At 43.8% G+C, this 21,600-nt stretch overlaps 1 protein-coding gene across 4 annotated transcripts in view; it reads left to right on the top strand.

The window, feature by feature from the left end:
- The first annotated feature begins 335 nt into the window (after positions 1-335).
- The window catches only part of GSK3B (glycogen synthase kinase 3 beta), a 376,205-nt gene continuing 354,940 nt past the window's right edge, over positions 336-21,600 (top strand). The window contains exon 1 of one of the 4 annotated variants that reach the window (XM_069202693.1): positions 336-443. In XM_069202693.1, coding sequence (XP_069058794.1) covers positions 428-443 — 16 coding nt within the window. In that variant the 5' untranslated portion in view covers positions 336-427. Of the gene's footprint in view, positions 444-898; positions 2,682-21,600 lie in introns of those variants that run through there. The other 3 variants (XM_069202692.1, XM_069202691.1, XM_069202694.1) reach the window with 3 other exon arrangements.

The raw sequence follows: 21,600 nt of genomic DNA, 5'->3' as shown, positions 1-21,600 counted from the left end.
GCCCACGAGGTTACCAGTTTGCACACTAGTTCCCTGAATATACATTTGACTCACTGTCCGTCTAGGGAACGGTAGGGAACCCCTTTTATTGGTTCGCTTCTACCTGGTTGATTTGACTGACGGTTTTTAAAAGTTTCTGGTTGGTCAACTGCGTCGCTATGGGAGAATGTGCGAGGTCAGCGCAATAGAAGACGGACAGCGTGATGGCTCAAAGTCTACACTATATAACCGTGCCATTTAAAGCGTGCCCACGATGAGGCAAAGTGCTTTCCGCACTAGGAATACAGAAGAGTAAAGTAGTATGTCAGATAGAAATTTAAAATAGCCCCAGTTTGATTGCTGAATAGTACTGACTTTTACTCTAAGCTGTTTGCAAAGCCTGAATACCTGACGTAAAAGAGGCACAGTGACGTAGCGGTGCGTAAAAATGGTGACCATCTTAGGTATACATTTTCCTTTCAACGTATGTAGGAGCTTTCGCCGACATTGGGAAAATCGGCGTTTTAAAAGTTTCGAATGAAAAGCATTTTATATCACTAGTCTTGTGAATAACGTGTTTTACTTATAAAGTGTAAACCTACAGCTAACATGCGCAGATATGGGCGCATTCAGACTAATATTTAGTTTCATATTTTCAGCTGAAAGATACATTTGTTTTATTTGAGCTATTTTATATACAGCAATACGTTTTTTTTCTCTCTCTACAAGATGGCCGTCCTCTTTGTAGCTTTTGTGACGTAGACGTTAACAATGCAGTGTGACCACAGGACTCGTCCGTTTGACGTTCACGAGCGGCGGATTTCCAGGCCTGACTTTAACATGGCTTCCACCCGTGACAGCGTAGGCCTGGTGCGCAGGCGCGGCGCGGAGCAGCTGTCAGCGGCGGCTGCTGGTATTCTGGAAGGCATTGTGCTCCAGTAGCGCAGGGTCGGACGGGCGGGTGCGAGCCGCCTCGCTTGGCGCAGGGAGGAGCTGCGCGAGGAGAGGAAAAAAAAAAAAAAGAGGCCGGAGAGACTGGCGGAGTGCGGCGGCGGCTGGGCCCGGACAAAGAGAAGCGGGACCCCGAGCGGGAGTGGCCAGGGCCTCGGGCGCGGACCGCAGGGAGCGAGAGGCACCCCGCCCTGACACCCAGGCCTCCCACCAGCCGGTGGGGCCCGCAGGAGGCCACCGCCCGTGGTCCAACCGCCCCTCGGGCTGCCTCTGTCAATCCCCGCCCCTCCCCCCGCTCCTGACCATGGCTGCCCCCCCCGCGCCGCCCCCGGGCTGGCTCTGACTGGCAGAGGGGAGACAAAGGGGCGAGACGGGGGCCTGGAGACAACTGGGGGGGCCTAGAGAGCATCACAGCCTCCCTCGCTCATTAAAGATACCGGCGCCCCCCGTGGGGTGAGGACCCAAGGTAACCCCCCTCCCCTAACCCCCCTTCCCCGTGACATACAATCTCTGGTGACCTGGGGGCGGTGGCACACGAACACACACATCAAAGCAACCCAGAGGACAGGGGGCAATACATCCCAATATCTGCCCCTTTCCACATTCACAATCAGAGCCTCCCAAGCAGCAACAGCCCCGCCCTTTAAACATAGATTCCCCCTCCAGGAAAATAAGTGCCAGGTTCTCCCCCCACTGCTTTTAAAGGGGGTCTGCAGACATGCTGAACGCCTCCCCCACCGCAGCCAGCTAATCAAGAGGCCCTTGTGAAGTGAAATCCCATTATCATCTTTACAGCCTTAGAAAGAGGACAGACCCAGGTGGGGAAATCAACCTTGTCCACCCTCTTGGACAAAGAGGCCTCCAACATATGCCCTGTGCTCCGGCTATCTGTCAGACACAGAGGTCTAGGCCCCTCCAGAGTTGGGGGCTCCATTAGCCGGGCACTGTAGCTCACGGAGGACCCTCTCTTCCTGCTTCCTCTGAAAATCACAGTCGGTTGTACTTGCTGGGGCCAGAGAGGGTAGAGAGCCCCAGAAGACCCGAAGCTCCCCCACACCCTTCCTCTTCTCGCCAGTATCCCTGCCACCCCTCTCCAAGGCAAGGGTTGCATTAGAAGAGTATGCCGGTGCTTTTCTCCCCCTGCACAATCGTCATCATCCCAGCCCTCCATTTTTTTCTTCCCAAACCGTTCTCCTCGGACTAAGGGTGGAGTTGAGGGAAGGACCTGGAGTCATCGAAGGCAAGAGGTGTATCCTCTTCACCTCCCTGGCAGGATTTCCGCTAGCTCTGCATTTCTATCCACCAGAGAGAGCTGTCCAGCCCGAGGGACCAGTGCTGTGGAGGGCCCGACGCGAGGAGGGCAGCAGGCGCGGTGCCGCTTCTTTGGGCCTCGTCTTACCCAGTGATCCCAGGATTTGATGTGCTTTTTTTTGGCTGTCCAGTTTTTTCCTCTTGAGAGGGGGTCTTGCCCACCCCAGGCATGGTGTAGGGGAAAGCACCTGAAAGCGCAGGAAAGGACAGGGGGGATCTGAGTTATTTGGGGTTCACCTGTTCCTCCCACCTCTTGGAGCTGTGGATGTCCCATCACTGTCGTTGCCAGAGTCCATCGTAGCATTGCCAGGAGGAGAGAGGGCGACGGAGCCGGGAGGCGGAAGGAGGCATCATGTCTGGGCGGCCGAGAACCACCTCCTTCGCAGAGAGCTGCAAGCCGGTGCAGCAGCCATCGGCTTTCGGCAGCATGAAAGTTAGCAGTGAGTATCTGTCGTGTTAATATAATCCCTGAGGGGGGGCATGGCTAGGCCTGCACTCCTGCTGCACACCAGGGCAGCCCATGCATATTGGCACGAGCGAGCGTGCTGTCCCCACTGTCCTCAAAATGCACTTTAAAAGCGCCCTTTCATTCCCACAGGAAGACTTCAGGCTCCCCCCAAGTAACAGTGTTTTCACATTTTTCCAGGTGGCACTTGTCATTTTAAAACTTACTGGTGCTAGACAGGATCCACAGGCATCATTTCTTCCACATGTTTAGAAGTTATGTCTAAGGCAGAGGTCTTCAAACTGGGGGGCGAGCCCCCCTTGGGGGGCCTCAAGTGATCCCAGGGGGGGGCGCCAAACTCTGGCCAAAATAAATATTATGCAGATAACATGCCTTTGTTTTAAGCAGAAGCATGTTATTACAGTGTTAAAAAGGTAACAGTACTTAACTGCAATGTTTAAATAGGTTTAGACCTATTTAAACATTGCCATCTTTCTAAAATAATTGTGAAAAATTCTGAGGGGGGGGGGGGGCAATGATTTTTATTTTTCAACTGGGGGGGGCGCGGCATAAAAAAGTTTGAAGACCACTGGTCTAAGGGGTTATTAGTGCACCTGGCTCCCGAACTCTGCATAGTGGATGTTCAGACAGCTGAATAATGTGCTACTGGTTTTACTCTAATTATTTATTTCCTTATGTACTAAAGGAACAGTTAACATTTTGAGCATTGCCTAGAAGTCAATAGACATTGCTTTTCGAAATTCGAATTTGATGATGTGTCCTCATTGTGCTTTATTTCATGAATGTTTTAAAACGTTGGTGTCTTCGTGGAGAAACCTTATTACCACGAGCAGGGAAATGGTTGAATTTCTTTGGCTTCAGAAGGCGATTTTTCCTGGTTATTTGACGCTGGTTTATTCTGCTCTACCATGGAATCAGAAGTTGCTATAGCTGAGCATCGAGAGGGCTTATGATAGCACCAGGTCTCATCTATAAATGCCTCAGGAGCTTTTTGGGCCTTAATATAGTACGTAAGGCCTAGTTTAGTATCTAACATCACTGGAGACCTCAGGCGAGGTATGGAGCTGAGCGTTGTAGAATCCTATGTACAATCCAATGCCAAGCTCAACCATCTGTAGGTATCGTGTCCAGTCAGTGGTCAGAATCTGTTATGGGAAGTGTTGAAATGCCTATACGGTGTCTTGAATTTAGATGCTAGTGTTATAAGACCTATATCAGTAACATAAATCATTTGAGATGTCTTGTGTTGTCAACACAATGGCCATTATCTATCATAACCCTTAGATGACCATGAAACGTGAGCATTGAAAGACTTTTGCCAGTTCTCAAAGGACTATGCTTTTATTAAACATCTGTAGATATCATGTAAGGTTAATGGTCAGAAGCTGTTGAAATTGAGCCTCAAACTACAGTGATGTGAAAGAGAAAGTCTGCGCAGGCTTTGAGCGTGTGCCACCGAGAGGGATGGTTCAATACATGGTCTGATGTGGTCTTGTGGCTGCTTTTCCAAATTCTTTCTGGTGGATGGAATGGGGTTGCTGCAGAGAAAAAAGGGTCGCGTTCTTAATAGGTCTCTTTCTTCTTATTTTAATCTCCGCCTCCCAGCCACTTTGGAGAATAACATGCTGAATATGGTTGTTTGGAGCAATATTGAAAAAGTAATGTAGCCTGCAACTTTTTTTTTTCCTTGACCAAATATCAAACGTAATACACACCTTTTTACATGTTCATAGTTCCACCGTTACCTCACCTGAGCGTATCAGTCACAGAGGTCTTTGCACTCAAAGTACATTCCCAAAACTATCTCTGTGCCTATTACACCAAACGTGAGCATTGGGACTCGTGTATCTGACCAGAATATGTTCAGGTAATGGTTGATTGAGTTTCTTTAATGGGTACCATTGCTTGTCAGCATCTCTCACTTTTTGCATAGCGTCAGGTTTGGTGTTGTCTCAGACATCGGCAACAAAAATACTAATCTGCCTCCTGGATGGATGTCATAATGAACTCTAGGCCCGATGTGCTAAACACTTGCATTAGCAAAACCACAAGGTTTGTTAACGCAGAAGTGTTATGTGCATTTTTGAATACCAATTTTGCGATCATTCCAAATTTCAGTTACGGGCCTTAAAAGGGGCTCCTCCTAATTCGAGGAGTGTCTTCAGTGGTTTGCAACCACAGTTGCATTTTGCAAACCATTGATCGGCTGCTGACACTTCAAAGGAAATGGTGACCGATTTGCAAAGGTGCATCTCATCAGGCGACTGGGGGTGCGAGAGGGTTTCAGGGACCACTGCCTGCTCCCCTCAATGTATTTCCAAATGAAAAACATTTTTTTATATATCTATTTTTATACATATTTTTTAGTGCACCCACCCTTCAATGAACAGGTGTTTTTTTTTGTTTTTTTTATATTTTAATATAATTTATTTTTTTGGTATACCACACCTTTTAGACTTCCCTTACTCCTTCCAAAGAATGGTCCAAAGTTCAAGACTGTCCTTTTCAGAAATCGAGATGTACAATTTTTTTAATATGGTGATTATTGCACCATGCTGTAGTGAGTCTCTTGTCTACATAATGGTCTCTTGTTAGCTCTTTGGTTAGCTGCTTTTGTAATAACTGTTTTTCTATAGTACAACTGCACTTGGAACATATTGTCATGCTTTACAGAGAAAATGAAGCAGAACACAGTAGATGGAGAAAGAGCTTCAGTCATATCCTAGTAGAGCACCATTAGTAAGAGCTATGCCAAGTAGCCATTCGGCCTGGTAGAGTTACACATCCATCGGACAAACATACTTGAAGAAGCCGTTCAAGTTCACTTAGGTTGTATCAACAAGTTGAAGAAGTCTGAGCATTTATTACTAATGCGCTCAGCCTTGCTTTCCTTAAGGAGAAAGTTACTTTGTCCTCTCTTCTTTGAGATCAACATTCATACTTGCAAAGCTGCCTAGAATATTTAAAGGATGAAACATATTTAATGTGAGCTAGGGTTTTCAGGTCTGAAGTTATCTGTAGGATCACTGTGCATGCTTTTTTGCCCTAGTAAATATGTATTCCAGCAAAATTTATAATATTGCATTCAGATGTTGATGAATTCATCTTTGATAATGGATATGGCTAAAAGGAGTTGTCCAGCCAAGGTTGAAGCTGACGGGTAGTTGTAGAACGAATAAACTACACGAAAATTGTAAATTGTAGTGTGTTTTTTTTTTTTTGTCCTAGTAAGTGTTAACTGAATTTAAGTTTCTGTACTTTACATTCTCATTCAGGCAGATGTGACTCCTTTTTTCATTTTTTAAGTCTGACTTGACTGTGCTTTGGCCCAACTTTTTGTGTATCATTCTGCCTCAAAGGGTTTATCACATGCAGTTCTTTATCTCTTAAGTCCTGTACAAAAAAACGATCTTTTTTGCTAACTTTTGCATGTTTTTGAGTATGCAGCACATATGCGCATCTTTTATGCGTGTATTAGCATGTTAAAGTGAGTGCTGACAGTTTAAAATCATTGTGTGGTATTGCATATCGCTCTTTAAAGCTGCACAGTAAACTGTTTCATTCTTAGTGTTTGAACCCCAAGCAGTGGGCGGGGACATGTAGTCAACAAGAAGTGTTTTACCCTTGATGCTATTTTGAAGGAGTTGGATGGGATCACTGCTCAAGCATGTGTTTCTCAGATTTAAACATATGCCACTATAAGTGCTTCTTTTGCGCAGTGCCTGGTCATACTAATTGCCTTGTAGTGATGACCGGCAGAGTGTTTTTTACATCTTTCTTGCATTTACACGTTGACTGATGCTGACCACTCGTGGCTCCTCGTTTGACGGCCTCTCGCCAGTTGGAGCCACATACTGTATTTGTAACGTTCACGTGTGGTTTAAAGCCTGATTCCACAAGGGGTACTTAACAAGTGGTTTACTTGTGTGCTTGAAAGTGGCACAATTATGACCCTCTCCTGGGCTTGCCTTCGGACCCGATCAGCATGTCCTCCTGTTCATTGTGTTTGTTCATATGACTATCGAAAGGATTAAGTAACAGATTAGATCTTCTGTTACCTACTACTTTAGCGTCTGATAAACTCTAGTTTTTGGTGATATGGATATAAAGCCGACCCAAGATGTGTTAATTCAGATCCCTCTGGTTCTCAGTAACAAAACCTTCCCCAGTGGGTGATCCCACTTACATGTGCCTTGCCTTGTGATTGTTGAATGGGGGCAAGTGAAGGAAACCCCACCTATGTGGTGCATATTGAACTATTGGCTCGTTTCTACTTAGTTAATGCTCAAGGCATCGCCTGTGGTCATGAGATATACCAGCACCTGTGCCTTCAGAATGCAGATTATTTTTTTCATGCTTTAAGTCTCTTTTCCCCTGAAGGCTTGAGAAGATTAGTCAAATAAAGACACTTGCATGCCGTGGAGCATGGCAGTCTGTTCTGGCACCCGTACTGATGATGCACTTAAATAAGTCCATACAGTAACGAGGACTGAATCAGCATTTTCCAGCAGCTCCTAACAGCCTTTCCAATTTGTGCAGCGCGTTTGTTCAGGTCTTGCAGGCAAATCTCTGTGGTCAACAGAACTGCCATTTAGACCTCCACTAAGAATAATGAGATGATGATTCTCATCTTGCCGAAGCTTTAAGGGATATCTTTGTTGTTTTCCGCCACGCATGCCTTAATTTATCCTCGTAGTTTGTTTTTATCATTTTAAAACATAATGCCATTGCCCGTACCATTTTATTTACCTTTCCAAGGCAGACATAAGTTCGTAGTTCCCTTGAATGGTGATACACTATCAAAAACATTTTGACCCCCTTTTTTCAATAGGAAACTGGGAGGACAATTCAAACCAATTCTACCTTTGCCCATGAAGTTCTCTTTTGCCTGTTTGCTATCGCTGCAGTGATATTTGCATTCACCAGATTTTGCATTTGCCTAGATATTAGCATGGCATTCGTTTCCTCTTTACCTATCTGCAAGCACTTCATTGACTTCCCCTATGCCTGTGATGATCCATTTTCCAGCTCTACTTTTTTTTTTTCGCCCTTTATTTTATCTTCTCGGGTTTACCAGCACATAAACAGTTTCTCCTTTTACTTCAGGGATTTCTTCATTATCTCCGCGTTGGCACTGCTGGGGGCTCCACCTGTTGCTTATGAGTTTGAAGTACACTGAGGTTGCCAACTGGAAGTTATACATTCCACCATATCATCTTTTAGTATCTCAGTGCCATATAGGTACTAGACTTATAACAATTTGTAGCCTTGAAGTGGTGCTTGTGATAGAGAGATTCTAAGACACAGGAAATATTGTCAGAAAATGTGTCCCTTGGCAGATGACAGATACACTAATTGTTTTGAAGCACTCATTTTAATTTCTGACTAGTACTTTCACACACTGAATAACCCCCCCCCCTTCAAGAGGATATTCTAGGATGCAAGTACATCCACACACCTATAAAGCCTCTCCTGAAGAGGTTGACCTAGGATGTAAGTACACCGACTCGCTTATGGATTCCTCATTGCCTGTAGACAAATAAAATCGGAGCACAGCTTCAAGCTATGTCGACTGGAGGTTAATAAAGGCATTAGGAAACCATTTGGATTCAATGATCGGAACCAACAAAGACCAACTAGCAAGTTCTTGGGGAAAAATGTCAACCTCGGTGACTCACCTGTGATGTGAAGCTACGACTGGTGAGAAATCTAATGAAGTCACGCACCTCACCTAGAGATTTTCCATCCATTTTTAGAACTGCTTCCTAAAGGGGGAGATAAAAAAGAATGAGCTTGCAAGGTTGATAACTTAAACTAGATGAAGCACTTTCTTCGCTGCTGACTTTCAAGATCACAAATACAGCTCCGTCAGTCTCTTTAAAAACACAAACTAGTCTCTGTCTTATCAACATGTTATACCATGTATACACCTTCAAAACATAAGTTTAGCACAACTTTAGTCCAGAGCCTGCCCATCAAGTGATGCTGTCAAAATGTGTACATATTTGCTGGGTGGCAAAATATGAGGACCCTAAAATAAAACCGTTCCATGTCGTACTTGATTCGCAGTTGTACCATTTTACCAAATAATTGAATCTTTATTTAAATTGCAAATCAAACTATCAACTTACAGCACAGAAAGCAGATCAAATTAATGTTTACTATTAATACTGCGTTTTGCCCTTTTTGGTGCATGAGTTAGTCTGCACACGATCATATACTTGAAGTTACACATTCCATAAGACAACTAAAAAATTACACATTAAGCATTGAAGAAGCTCTAGAAATCAACACACCAGTTACCATATTGACTTGGAGAAGTTTCACTTCAGATCTTCTTGGTTTACAGGTCCTCTCTACCCAACATTGAGTGACAAGGCAGCATACTGTAAAGTGGACATCGTTCTAAAAGGCAGGTGTGCTCATCGGCACTGTCCTTAAAAAGAAGGTTGGTGAAATCAAGGAAAAGAGAACACACACCCTGTCCTCCAAGTTCTGGCCACACCACTGTAATAGGAGACTCTTAAGTTTTAAATCATGAGCTTTGAGGTAATCCATCCTCAAATAACCTACACACTGAGCTGTGCTTATGTCCTAGGACAACCTCTTCAGAGGAGGCTTTATGTTAGCCTGGCTTTACTTACATCCTCGGATGACCTTATGAAGAGAGGCTTCATCAGTGTGTGGACGCACGTACATGCTAGGATAACTTCTTGAGGGGAGGCTTAATCACTTTCTCTATGTACATTAATCCAGGACATCCTCTTGAGGGGGGGCTTCATCAGAGTGTGCAACCAAGGAAATCCTCGTAAATTGGGCGGGAGGGGAATTAGAACCTGGCAAGTACTTTCCTGCTAGGAGGGCTTAAGCTAGAAACGCAGTGTCTGTAATGTACTTAGCTAAACACTGAGTGCAGTAAATGTGCTTGCCCCAAAAATATCACTCTTTTATGTGCATTTTTAATTAGCAATTGACCAATTGTTATTCTCTAGTTCTAAATACATAACGTTATTTGAAAAAGGGACAGAGGAAATTTTAATGAAATAGTTGCTTTAATTAGAGACCTAATTTAAAGACTGAGGGGAAGAGCCGAACCCCACTGAAGCTTAATTTACAAGTTCTGTTGTGGGTTTATCACAGACACAAGTCTTCACTATTTTCATTAAATGTTTCCAGACCTACTATGCATTTTTATTATGTTCGTATTTTTTTCTAAGGCGTCTCCCCAATGTAGTGACTTTTCTTAAATGTTTAATTTAATTCACACATCTTGTGGTATTGAATCACTTTTGCTTTAAAATATTAGCAGTTTTGAAGAAAATAGTGTAGTTAATTTGGGGCCTGATTTTAGGGTTGAATGGGCGGGGTACAGTCGGTCGGAGTGGCGCATGATTTTACCTCCTTCACCTGGACAGACTCCCACCTGCAAAATGTAGAGATAACTTCCAACCCATCGGTATTCTCTGCACATTGAAGGGAACAGCCATCACAGCAGCTTTTTTAAATGTATTGAAAGTTTGGTGGATGGCTGCCGTCTGATTTGATGGCTTCTCATCAAACTTTTAACTTCCATTTGTTGTTGAAAAACAAACTACCGAAGCGGGACAAAAAAATGAATGACCTCCACACTCTGGGAGTTTTCTCTCTGGGTGTTAGGGTCAATATAGTTTTTCTCCTGTCTCTTAATGCCTAGTTTTCCTGACTGTGATGGACAGGAAAGAAAAGACATTACACCGTTCACCCTAAATATTCTCCCTCTGACTCCCCATACTTTGTTGAGTAGTCAGAAGTATTCTGTTGATGGAGCCATTGGGGCTCTGTCAACAAAATGCTTAATCTCTGTCTATCTCTAAACTAGGCAGGCCTACCCCAGGTTTGGCGGGCAGGGAAATCTGTTGGGTCTGTTACGGAATAGCTTGTCTTGTCAAATTCTAAATCAGGTCCTTAGTTGCTTAGGTAACTTTTTAAGGTTGTACCTTGAAGTATGTATTATGGTTTGTATCTCAGTCATTGAAAAACATATTTTAATACATTTATATAACAATTACATATGTCATAGCGTTGCTGATGCATACATGGTTACTTTGTCTTTTGGTAAAAATCAGTGATACTCAATCATTCTGTCGAAATACGTATAGATTGTAATGTTGTTTCTGTATAATTCTGTGCCTCTAGAAAAGTTAACCGTTCCTCATGCCCCAATCTTGAATTCAGATGTCTGTGTAACCCACTTTTTCTTATGTTCTGCGCTCTATAGAGCAACATGCTTGCACCTGTGACCCACCCCTCAGCTGTTCTTTGCTGGCCACTCCTGCTTCTGCCAATTTCCAACCATCTCCGTCATCGTTTTGGCCTGCAGCATTCTCAGATCCATGGACCTAGAACCATTTTTTTTTTTTAATTTAAAATGTGTGTGTATATGTATGTATGTATGTGTGTGTGTGTGTGTGTGTGTGTATATATTTATTTATTTATTATTCTGGGTCGTCTGGAGAAGCTTAACTGATAAAGCCAGGACTCAGACTTTACAAATGCAGGTGTGCCCTGCCTCTCATTCTCTCAGCCTAGGAAGACCATTCAATATGTAGATGCACCTCTGTGACACCTCCACCCTCCCTGTGTACAGTCTGGCTGAAAAGTATGCACAAAAAGGAGGAGGAAGGCAAAACGTTTAGGGGTGACCCTGCAAAAAGGGCCCGGTCCAACACGTCATTAAAAATGACTTGTATAATGAAAAGTTCAGGAACCTACCTTTACACACTTGCAAAGTTTAGAATGTTCTAAGGGTTAACTTTTGAACCATGTAGTTACTCACTGCCTTGCAAGAGGGAAGCCCAGGTATGCAGGTGGTCATTGATTCTGGTTTGTTGAGTTCAGCAATAGCACATGCTTTTTAGATTTGAGTAGCTATGCTTGTTTAAGGTCTGGTTGGGTTTTGTAATCTGATGTGACTTCATAGTTTCTGGAAGCAATGGAGTTCTTTGCAATCCCTTACCGCACTGGAGCTAACATTGAGCGAGGAACTAGAGACATGTTCTATTGTGAGGACCAACCTGTTCAGCCTGACCTCATGTTGTTGTCCTCTGCTCTAGAAGAATTTGCAGTTTGAGAGCGTTTACTCTTTGGTCTGTGTACTGCTATTTCTTTTGATTTCTATTTTGCAAAAATTATGGATTTAATGGTGCATAAAGCCTTCATTTTTAGGTCACAGCAAGACAGCACATGCACCGTTTCTTCAAGACATTATGTTTACAGATAATGGGCTACAGCCTGCCCACAGGTTTACCATTTGTAAGCTGCAACTTCCCTCTCATATACTTAGTTGCAGTTTGACATCACAAACCTGCATTGTCTCTTCTTGTGTTTGGCTCTACCCCAGAGCATGGACCAGTTGTTGTGTCCATCCACTGCTCCCGTTTTTCGAGCTACTTTTTCATTTGTCTTTAACCTCTTTTTAAGAGCGCTTGTGTATCCAGTCTCTCTATTACCCTCACACTACCCCCCGCCCGCCCATTTGTGTTCTTCTTTTCTCTCCCCACCCTCCCCATCCCGGTTGCTGCTTTTCTCTCGCTGTCTTCCCCAGTCTGTTTCTTTACTAACCTCCCACCACCCCTTGCTTGTATTCAGCCTTTTAGGTTGAGTGCACAAGCACTTTTCGACCTGTTGTAAGTATTCTTTGGGCTTTTAACTGCGCCTATCTCACACCCATCACTTTCATTTGTTCCTGGGCTTAACTTTCAAAAATCCCTTGGTGTCATTGGTAAATGCTTTGTTTATCCTGCCTTGGGGCGGTTTTGTTACCGCCTTGCAGGCTGACCTTGTTACATATATTATTGCACGGCTGCCGATATACTTCAGCGTGGGCAAACTATTTTTTCTTTTGTCTCTCCCCTTTGTGCTCCATGGTGCTTACAACCCAACTCCATCTACGATATTTGAATTGCTGGTCACATTGTTCACACTGTTACCCAAGTCATTTCTTTTGTTCTTTCCCATTCACATTCCATAGCTTTCACAAAAATGCTTGTAATTGATAAATGTTTTACGTACAAATCGCAGAAATCCTCAAAGTGTCGATACTACAATATTCACTGCACCTGGGAAACTCGTCCCATAATGCTTTACAGGCCATCACTTTTAGAAAACATGTAGGCTCATAACTCAGGCTGTGGTGGTGCTAGGACAATGGGATCACCACCAAAACGTTCATGGCAGCATGCTCTTTTTGTTTACATCTGGGTCCCCACACTTGGTTAGTGGGGTACTGCAAAATAACCCCTCAACCCAGTATCCGTTTAAGCTCTCACATAGCTGGAACTTTTGTTTCACAGCTGGGAATAATTTGTGTTTTAAAGGCCTTGTTTGTAATTTCATTGCAGTAGGCCTGAAAGTGTGTAATGTACTACGCTCTCTAAGGGCTAAATATATGATTACATTGAAATACTTAGTCATTATCTTTTCTTGTGGTTATGCTCTCTGGGGCTAACTATATGGGTTACATGACCATGTTTCTTACAAATGCTGTTTTTATTGTGGTGTGCTCAATGGGCTATGTCTGAGCATTACAGTCTAATGCCAAAAGTTTATTTCTGATAAAGGTTTTTGGGGGGTTTACATGATAATAGTATACATTTTATTAATATATACATATTCCAATTATTACGATGATTCAGACTAATTTAACAACTTTATTACACTGACTGTTTGAACACTCTTGATATGTTTGGGTTGCCCTTCTAGTTTTTCTCTCGTTACTCCTCTGTGGCTGTCTTTTGTTTTTATTTTGGGGATTGTTAGCCAGCCAGCAACTCTGGTGGGGTGGTGAAAGTGGTATTCTACTGAAATTAGCATGGCAGATTTAAATTAGGATGCTAAATGGCAACATTTTCATTTTCGGCTGCAGAGATAGGAAGAAGGTAAATGGAAGTGGTTTAGTTTATTTATTTGAGAGTTTTCTATAGCGCTGGCAAGACCGAGAGGGTATCAGAGTGCTTTATAACAGTATAGATAATAAACATATGAAAAACACATGAAAAACATAAGAATCACATTACAGACCGATTATACAGAAGGGTTCTCATGAGCAAAAGGATAGCGATCCAGCAGTGGTGGGGTGGGGGGGGTGAGAGATTCTTTTTGGTGTGGAGGTTAGTTTAGGAGGTATTCTTTAAGTAACTTCTTGAAGACCTGATGGGAAGGGTTAGATCTGATGTGGGTGGGTATGGAGTTTCATATTCTCTGCGCGTTGTTTGAGAAGGAGCATGACCAAGTTTTTTGCTTGTTGGATTTTGGCAGGTGGAGGAGGAGGAGGGAGTTTGTGCTTCTTAGAGATCTAGTTTGACCAGCTTTCAAGAGTTTTTTTTGGCAAGGTATTGAGGTTTCCCAGTGTGAAGGGCTTTGTGTGTTAGGCAAGCAGTGCGGAACGGGCCTCAATCAGGAGCCATTTAAGACACTTCAGTGCCGGGGCGATGTGGTCATATTTTTTATTTCCCGTCACCAGTCTGGCAGCTGCGTGAAGAGTGGACCTCATAGGGGCAAGTTGGGATTTGGCCACTGGAGTGGCGGGCAAAGACAAAATTATGCTACAGGGTTGACCAATTTATATTCAAGAAAAGTCCAGGTATGAGGTTACAATGCCAATAGCTCTAACTCATTCTTGTTTTTGTTCATTGTTAGTAAATTTTCCTTTACAGTTGTCTAGGTATCTGGGTGGCACTACAGTTATTACTGTGACATTTTGGTGTGTTAGCTGCTGAAGCGCCTAGTACCGCTTAAACCTGTATAGTGTGCTATAGAAGTTCACATCATTAAGTAAAATGCTGATTTTAATAACAGAGGGCCACTTGAGCCGAGAGAAGTCTCGAGTGCAAGCACTTGCTGATACAGGAACTGTCAGGGATATGGTGGACGGCTCAGACGGGGGGGGGGGGGCTCTGCTGCAACAGGCAGCCTCTTTCTCCTCTCGCTAACAACATCCATCCAGGCATCTCACTAGCAGCCTCGGCAGCATTTTTCTCCTTTTACTATATCTTTTTGTATGTCAGGCAGTCGTTGAAGGGGGCTACTAAGCAATGAAATTAGCAGGAAACCAAGTTCAATGAACTAGCAAGGGCGTGTCCTACTAGTGTGTACTTTAAACATGGTGTATTTTACACTTTATATGCCTTTGTGCAGTGTTAATGTGAGTGTGTTTTTCTTGGGTATACTCCACCCTCCTGTTTGTGTTGCCCCTGCCTCCCACCCTCCATAACAAATACAAGCATTGGCAAAGCCAGTAGGTCTCGTCAATGTCTTTTAGCCACATTGTGTAGCATCGTGGTTGTCCAGCATGACAGTCAGTGGAAAAAAGCGATATGATGGCGCTATACAACATTGCTAAGAGACATTGACAAAGCCTTTAGTCCTTGCACTGGAGAGACGGATTGGCTTTGCCAGTGCTTATTTTTAGAAGGCATTGGTCAGGTAGGCATATGACCATGTTTGGCTCGTGCTCCGTGGGTAGAAGGGAGCATGACCTCTGCTTGCCTTTCGTTGCACTGACTAAACCTCATTGCCATGTTAATCACCTCAGCGCTTAATGTAAGAAGTGCAGTAAGGGATGTTGTGAGGGGTGGAACCATAGAAGGATATTCTATTTTGTTCTCCTGTTGCCCTGCTGATAATTGTGCATATTTAATTCAGTCCTTTAAAATAGAAGATTCATTAGATATCAGAACATAAGTCTGCCTTCTTGGCAGATGTGCCAGCGCATCCCTTATATTTACAGTAAGTCGTAGTACCCATTGTGGACCCCTTGGCGTGTGAATCGAGCACACCTCACAAATTGTTGTCCTTGTAAATCTCCCTTCACCGCTCCTCGGTTGTATCTGTTCTCTCTATTTGAAGTGTTCCCGCTGTAGGTTTTTAAAAGGTAACTCTGTTAAAAAATGAAGCCAGCGATTAGATTTGCTGTAAATGGAAATGGATTGTTCAGATTTCAAGTTGGTAGTGCAGGAAATGATCCTCCAGATTCAATACCGAGGAGCCTGGCAGCCCAATGTCTCCAGCTCTGATTTAAGAGAGTCTGTGGGAGACTTGCACCGCGTCCTTGAAGAAAGAAGCAGAAGACACCAAAACTGATGATGCCTTCAAGAGATACCATTTTAAGTGTTTTAAAGCAGTGGTTCCCAACCTTTTGACTTCTGTGGACCCCCTTTTATCATGACTGGAACCCGGGGACCCCCCACTGAGTCATTACTGAAAGCTGGGGATCTAATCTGTTAATATTAGTTAATTTTCTAAGCAGTCACGGACCCCCTGAGGAGGCTTCGCGGACCCCCAGGGGTCCCCGGACCACAGGTTGGGAACCACTGTTTTAAAGCAAAACGGAATTCAAAAATGACTTTTTTCCAGAAATGCGAGGTCCTCCCCACTGAACCTGTGCGGTTTCGATTGGTGCTTTGTAAGGGAGAATTAGTGGTCATAGGCTTTTGCTTGTATTTGTCTTTTCTGGTTTCTGTTTTGCCACATTGACTGAGTGGCCCTGGTAGGTAGGGCAGTAGTCTAAGACCAGGAGGTCACATTTGCTTCATTATCACTTAAAGCAAGCGAAGCACTTCATCCATCCCTCATGGAGGCCCCCAGGATCTGCCAGAGCTCTGCTCACTATGGTTAGCACAAAGCTTGCTTGTCTTCAGGGGTGTCCCCCGACCCTCCTTTTAAATTCATGTGGACTCCTATGTACAGTGCAAACTCCATCCTTTGGGTTGTAAAACATTCCTAAAGAGGAGCGCAGCCCCTGCTGAATGCTACAGCCGAATATTATTTTCAAAGGCTGTTCATTTTTATCCTCGCCACACCTGTAAGTCTGTTGGCTTTTCCACTTAATGTGTAATAAGAACATCTAAATGAAAGAGAATGTACTTGATGTTCCCTTTAATTTAAGTAAACATTTGGAAAAAAAAATGTATTTGTTCTTGTTTTAAGGGAGGAAGAAAAGAACATTGACCGTTTGATCACTACACTTGCTCAGTTTTTCGTCTAAAGCTGATACTTGCGAGATCCCGTGCTCCAGGTGGAAGTCGCTTCCAAGACACCTCACGCCCCGCAAACATGCCTCAGCCTTTATTCACTGTGACCTGTGTCTGAGAGCTTTGGCTCCTGTCACAGTCTTCAGGTTTCACTAATACCTTGTTGTTAGTCTTTGATATAAAGCAACTAAATCTCACCCCGCCGGAGAGAATTTGCGTGTTCTTCTTATGAGTTAAAGAGAATTTCCACTCCCTCCACCACCATGTGTACAACCTGTACCTTTCCACGTGCTCCTTTTGTTGGAAGTCAAGGGCTCCATAACCAGGGTTGGACTGGCCTGTGCGGCAATGAAGCAGTGCCCGACGGGCTGGTCTGACAGGTCAATGTGTGGGCCTCTTTTTGTCTGTTTGTGAGCCTGTGTTATGGTCTTCTGTCCCAGTTCATTTCCATTTATTTCCTCGCTATTAAAACAAGCATTGCCTGCAGGAAGCTCAAGTACATGCAGTTTCTCATATCTTGCTTATGATACATATATCTTTGCAAGTTCAAAACAGTCCCAGTTTGCAAACATGGGTGACTTTTTGCAGCTATCTAGTATCATGGGACTACTTTTATTTTGGTGCCTGGTCCAATTTTCTGTCCCAGTCTTACCCTGTACACAACTGCTTTTGAAACTCCTCAACCAACCGTGCTACCTACCTTCACACTGATTCAGATCATTTGAAAGTATTCAACGAGCACTGCAAGTTTTATTAATATGTCAAGAGTAGGCTCACAGCCATATGGTTTCTAAAAATCATTCTTCAACACTTTGCATTTCTGCTTAAAAGATTTTTTCTCACTTGATTTGAGGACTCTTCCTTAACCATACTTGTTCTGTATCTCTAAATGAATGCATTACATTCACTGGAGTGGAATTTCACCATTCAGTCCATTCACTGATGTCCCAGAGGTCCCGCAGTTAGTATTGCAGAAGTGGTCTTGGATGGTCTGTAGCAACTACCCCCTTCGTCTTGGATAACCCTATAACTCGGTTAAAGAGGGGCAGATATATGGTTTAGAGGTAGGGATCCCCAGCAGTCTGAGAATGTGTCCATGGAGGATATTGGGATGTCCAGCAAAGGATTGGTAGTGGCGGTGGGGGGCATGTATCTGTACATCATCATCTCTTTAGAAGCAGACGTAACAAACTATGAAGAAAAAACCTTGTCAACAGTAAAAAAAAAAAAAAAAAAAAAAAAAACAGCGAGCAAACTTTTATTTCAAGTACGGTGATCATAATAATTATGGGTGAGAAATGAAAGGGCAGCATCCGAAAAACCATCCAGTCACCCCAGAGACTGTGAACTGTGATGCTCTAAAAAGTCTGCTATGCGTCAGTGTCCTTAAACTAGCAGAGAGTTACTTCTGTGTGTCTTAAACACCGCTTGAAATAATCATAGGAGAAGAAAAGTTACTCATCGAGTCCTGGAAGGAGTGTAAGCAGTCCCCTGCGCTTGAGGTGTAGAGACAGTGACTTTGTCGAGGAAGAAGTCTAATTCTAGTCCGTTGGGTGTCATCTGAGGATTATGATTGGGTGTTTTTCTCTGTGCGTTGTTGCAGTCTGTGCGCCTGGCTTTGCTTTTCTGTGGATTTATCCATTTGTCACCGGCAGCAGTGGAAGAGGAGCCAAGTTCCATTTTTCTGAGCATCATTAATCGGTGGTAGGTGGAGAAGATCTGGGGCCTCTGCTGAGTATTATTTGTTGTCCTTGGTGAAACATAAAGGGTAGCCCTGGTTGAGGATTTTGCTCTTTTTTTATGGTGCATTGTTGTGTTTTTGAAGTCACAGCAGCAAGCCAAGGTCGCTTAGGAGACATCCTGGATTAGTTGGTCCCCTCTGAATTATATTGCTTCTTGGGACCTAGTTGTTGCCATCATAGATTCTTTGACCCTGAAGAAATTAACTTGTCCCACATCTGGGACTAGGTTCCCCCTTTGCTGAAAGGTGGACTAAACTCTGTGTGTGATTGAGTATCGTTTCCGAGTCTGGAGGAAGTTGTTGGATTTCATGAATTAGGTCCTGGATTTGTGTTTCCAGGACAGCGTTGGGGGCGTTTCTATCTAGTCTCTTGATGTGGATATTATTCCATTGTGACCTGTTCTTGTAATTTTCCATGTTTTCCTCAAGTCACAATTGGTATGCTTCCAGCTTGTTGAGTCTGAGATCTTGGTCATTGTTGTGAACTGTTTGATCAGTGCGGTTCCTGATTGGTGAAGTGTTATTTTCAGCCTTGTGGATGGAGAGGGCAGAGTCTGTGATTGCTTTTTGGAAGTCCTGGTGAATTGAGGACTTTTTAAATTCGGAAAGAAGGAGCTGGATACCAGCTTTTATTTATGGTAATTGCAGTTCCTGAGGGCAAAATCTCGAGGCCAGAACCTCCTGGTGAGGAAAATTTGATGCTGAGGCCGGGGCCTGTTCTTTATCTCCTATGGTGTGTTGATGCGGTATCTCCTTTATGGATGGCATCTAAGTGACCTTGGATTTACTGGTGTTCATACTGTTTGTTGTTAATTAGTAGCCAAGTGGCTCTTCTGGTTCACGAAATGCTGTCAGAGGGCAATGTTATTGGTGACTTATTTAGATGACCCGGGATCTTTCAACATATTGCTGAAATGCTTTTATTAGGGTGCCTGTGGAAATGGGCAGGACCAAAAGGTCAGGCCAGGGAAAATGGTACAGGGCCTTGCCTCCAGCATCTGGACATTGCTTGAAAAGTTCATCTGGATATGGTTGTTTGAGGCTGGGTTTGGGCTTGGGTGTGAGTGATGTGGTTGTTGAGGTTGGTTTGGTGATAGTGTTTAAGGCTGGTGTTGTGGTTGCATTTGAGGATGGTTTTGTGGTGGTTTGTTCAGGATGGTTTTGTGCTTGTGTTTGAGGGTGGTAGTTTTCTGGTTGCGGTTGTCCAGAGAGGACGCATAGTGTTTAAGGCTGGTGTTGTGGTTGCATTTGAGGGTGGTTTTGTGGTGGTTTGTTCAGGATGGTTTTGTGGTTGTGTTTGAGGGTGGGTAGTTTTGTGGTTACGGTTGTTTGGAGAAGGTGTGATTGTTGAGTGTGGTTTGTGATGGCGTTTGAGAGTGGTTTGTTGTTGTGCTGGAGGTGGTTTTGGTGAACCTTGAGGTAGCATTTGGCCAAGGAAGTGACGACCGCCGAAGGCATACACGGTGGAAAACTCTGAAAATTACATCCGGTTATGTTCTGCCATGTGCAGCTGTCGGCATGCAAGTCTGGTCAGACTGCCCTTGTCATGGAGTCAGTGGGCTCTGCTCACTATGGTGTACTGTGCCAAGCCCTGACGTCACTGCCGGTGATCTGATCTCTGGACACTGACCAACCTCGCAGTGACGTTGGGTGACGGACCCTTTGACAGATCGCTGCCCACTTCGCGGTACTGGATTTCTAAGAACGAGGCCAGGCTGCCATCCAGAGCGAGCGCTCGGAGCCAGGGCCTGCTCTGCCAGGCTTTTCCGCTTCCCTGAGCCCTGGGAAGTCTCCCCAGGCGCCGGTGGAAAAGTTTCGCAGCCGTGCCCTAATCACTTGACACTTCTTAAAATCACTTACTTGGAAGAGCCCGTGCGTGTGCTCTGTGCCTCCCTGTGTGAGGAATGTCTTTTATAACACCGCGCAGGCCTCCGTGCACGTGATATATTACCTGAAATCAAAGGAAGTTACTTTATTTCATTAATGTCTGGTTTATTTTTTTTATATATCAATTTTTATTAAATGTCCAAAGAGGAAAAAAAATAACAGTAATGAACATTGAATCAAATACATATACTATTACATAAACTTTAAGTGTACATAAATACAGGGAGTGCAGAATTATTAGGCAAGTTTTATTTTTGAGGATTAATTTTATTATTGAACAACAACCATGTTCTCAATGAACCCAAAAAACTCATTAATATCAAAACTGAATATTTTTGGAAGTAGTTTTTAGTTTGTTTTTAGTTTTAGCTGTGTTAGGGGGATATCTGTGTGTGCAGGTGACTATCACTGTGCATAATTATTAGGCAACTTAACAAAAAAAAAATATATACCCATTTCAATTATTTATCATTACCAGTGAAACCAATATAACATCTCAACATTCACAAATATAAATTTCTGACATTCAAAAACAAAACAAAAACAAATCAGTGACCAATATAGCCACCTTTCTTTGCAAGGACACTCAAAAGCCTGCCATCCATGGATTCTGTCAGTGTTTTGATCTGTTCACCATCAACATTGCGTGCAGCAGCAACCACAGCCTCCCAGACACTGTTCAGAGAGGTGTACTGTTTTCCCTCCTTGTAAATCTCACATTTGATGATGGACCACAGGTTCTCAATGGGGTTCAGATCAGGTGAACAAGGAGGCCATGTCATTAGATTTCCTTCTTTTATACCCTTTCTTGCCAGCCACGCTGTGGAGTACTTGGACACGTGTGATGGAGCATTGTCCTGCATGAAAATCATGTTTTTCTTGAAGGATGCAGACTTCTTCCTGTACCACTGCTTGAAGAAGGTGTCTTCCAGGAACTGGCAGTAGGACTGGGAGTTGAGCTTGACTCCATCCTCAACCCGAAAAGGCCCCACAAGCTCATCTTTGATGATACCAGCCCAAACCAGTACTCCACCTCCACCTTGCTGGCGTCTGAGTCAGACTGGAGCTCTCTGCCCTTTACCAATCCAGCCACGGGCCCATCCATCTGGCCCATCAAGACTCACTCTCATTTCATCAGTCCATAAAACCTTAGAAAAATCAGTCTTGAGATATTTCTTGGCCCAGTCTTGACGTTTCAGCTTGTGTGTCTTGTTCAGTGGTGGTCGTCTTTCAGCCTTTCTTACCTTGGCCATGTC

Source organism: Pleurodeles waltl, chromosome 8 (genome assembly GCF_031143425.1).
Source record: "Pleurodeles waltl isolate 20211129_DDA chromosome 8, aPleWal1.hap1.20221129, whole genome shotgun sequence".
In the NCBI taxonomy this organism is placed as follows: domain Eukaryota; kingdom Metazoa; phylum Chordata; class Amphibia; order Caudata; family Salamandridae; genus Pleurodeles; species Pleurodeles waltl.
This window is presented reverse-complemented; position numbering and strand designations above follow the sequence as displayed.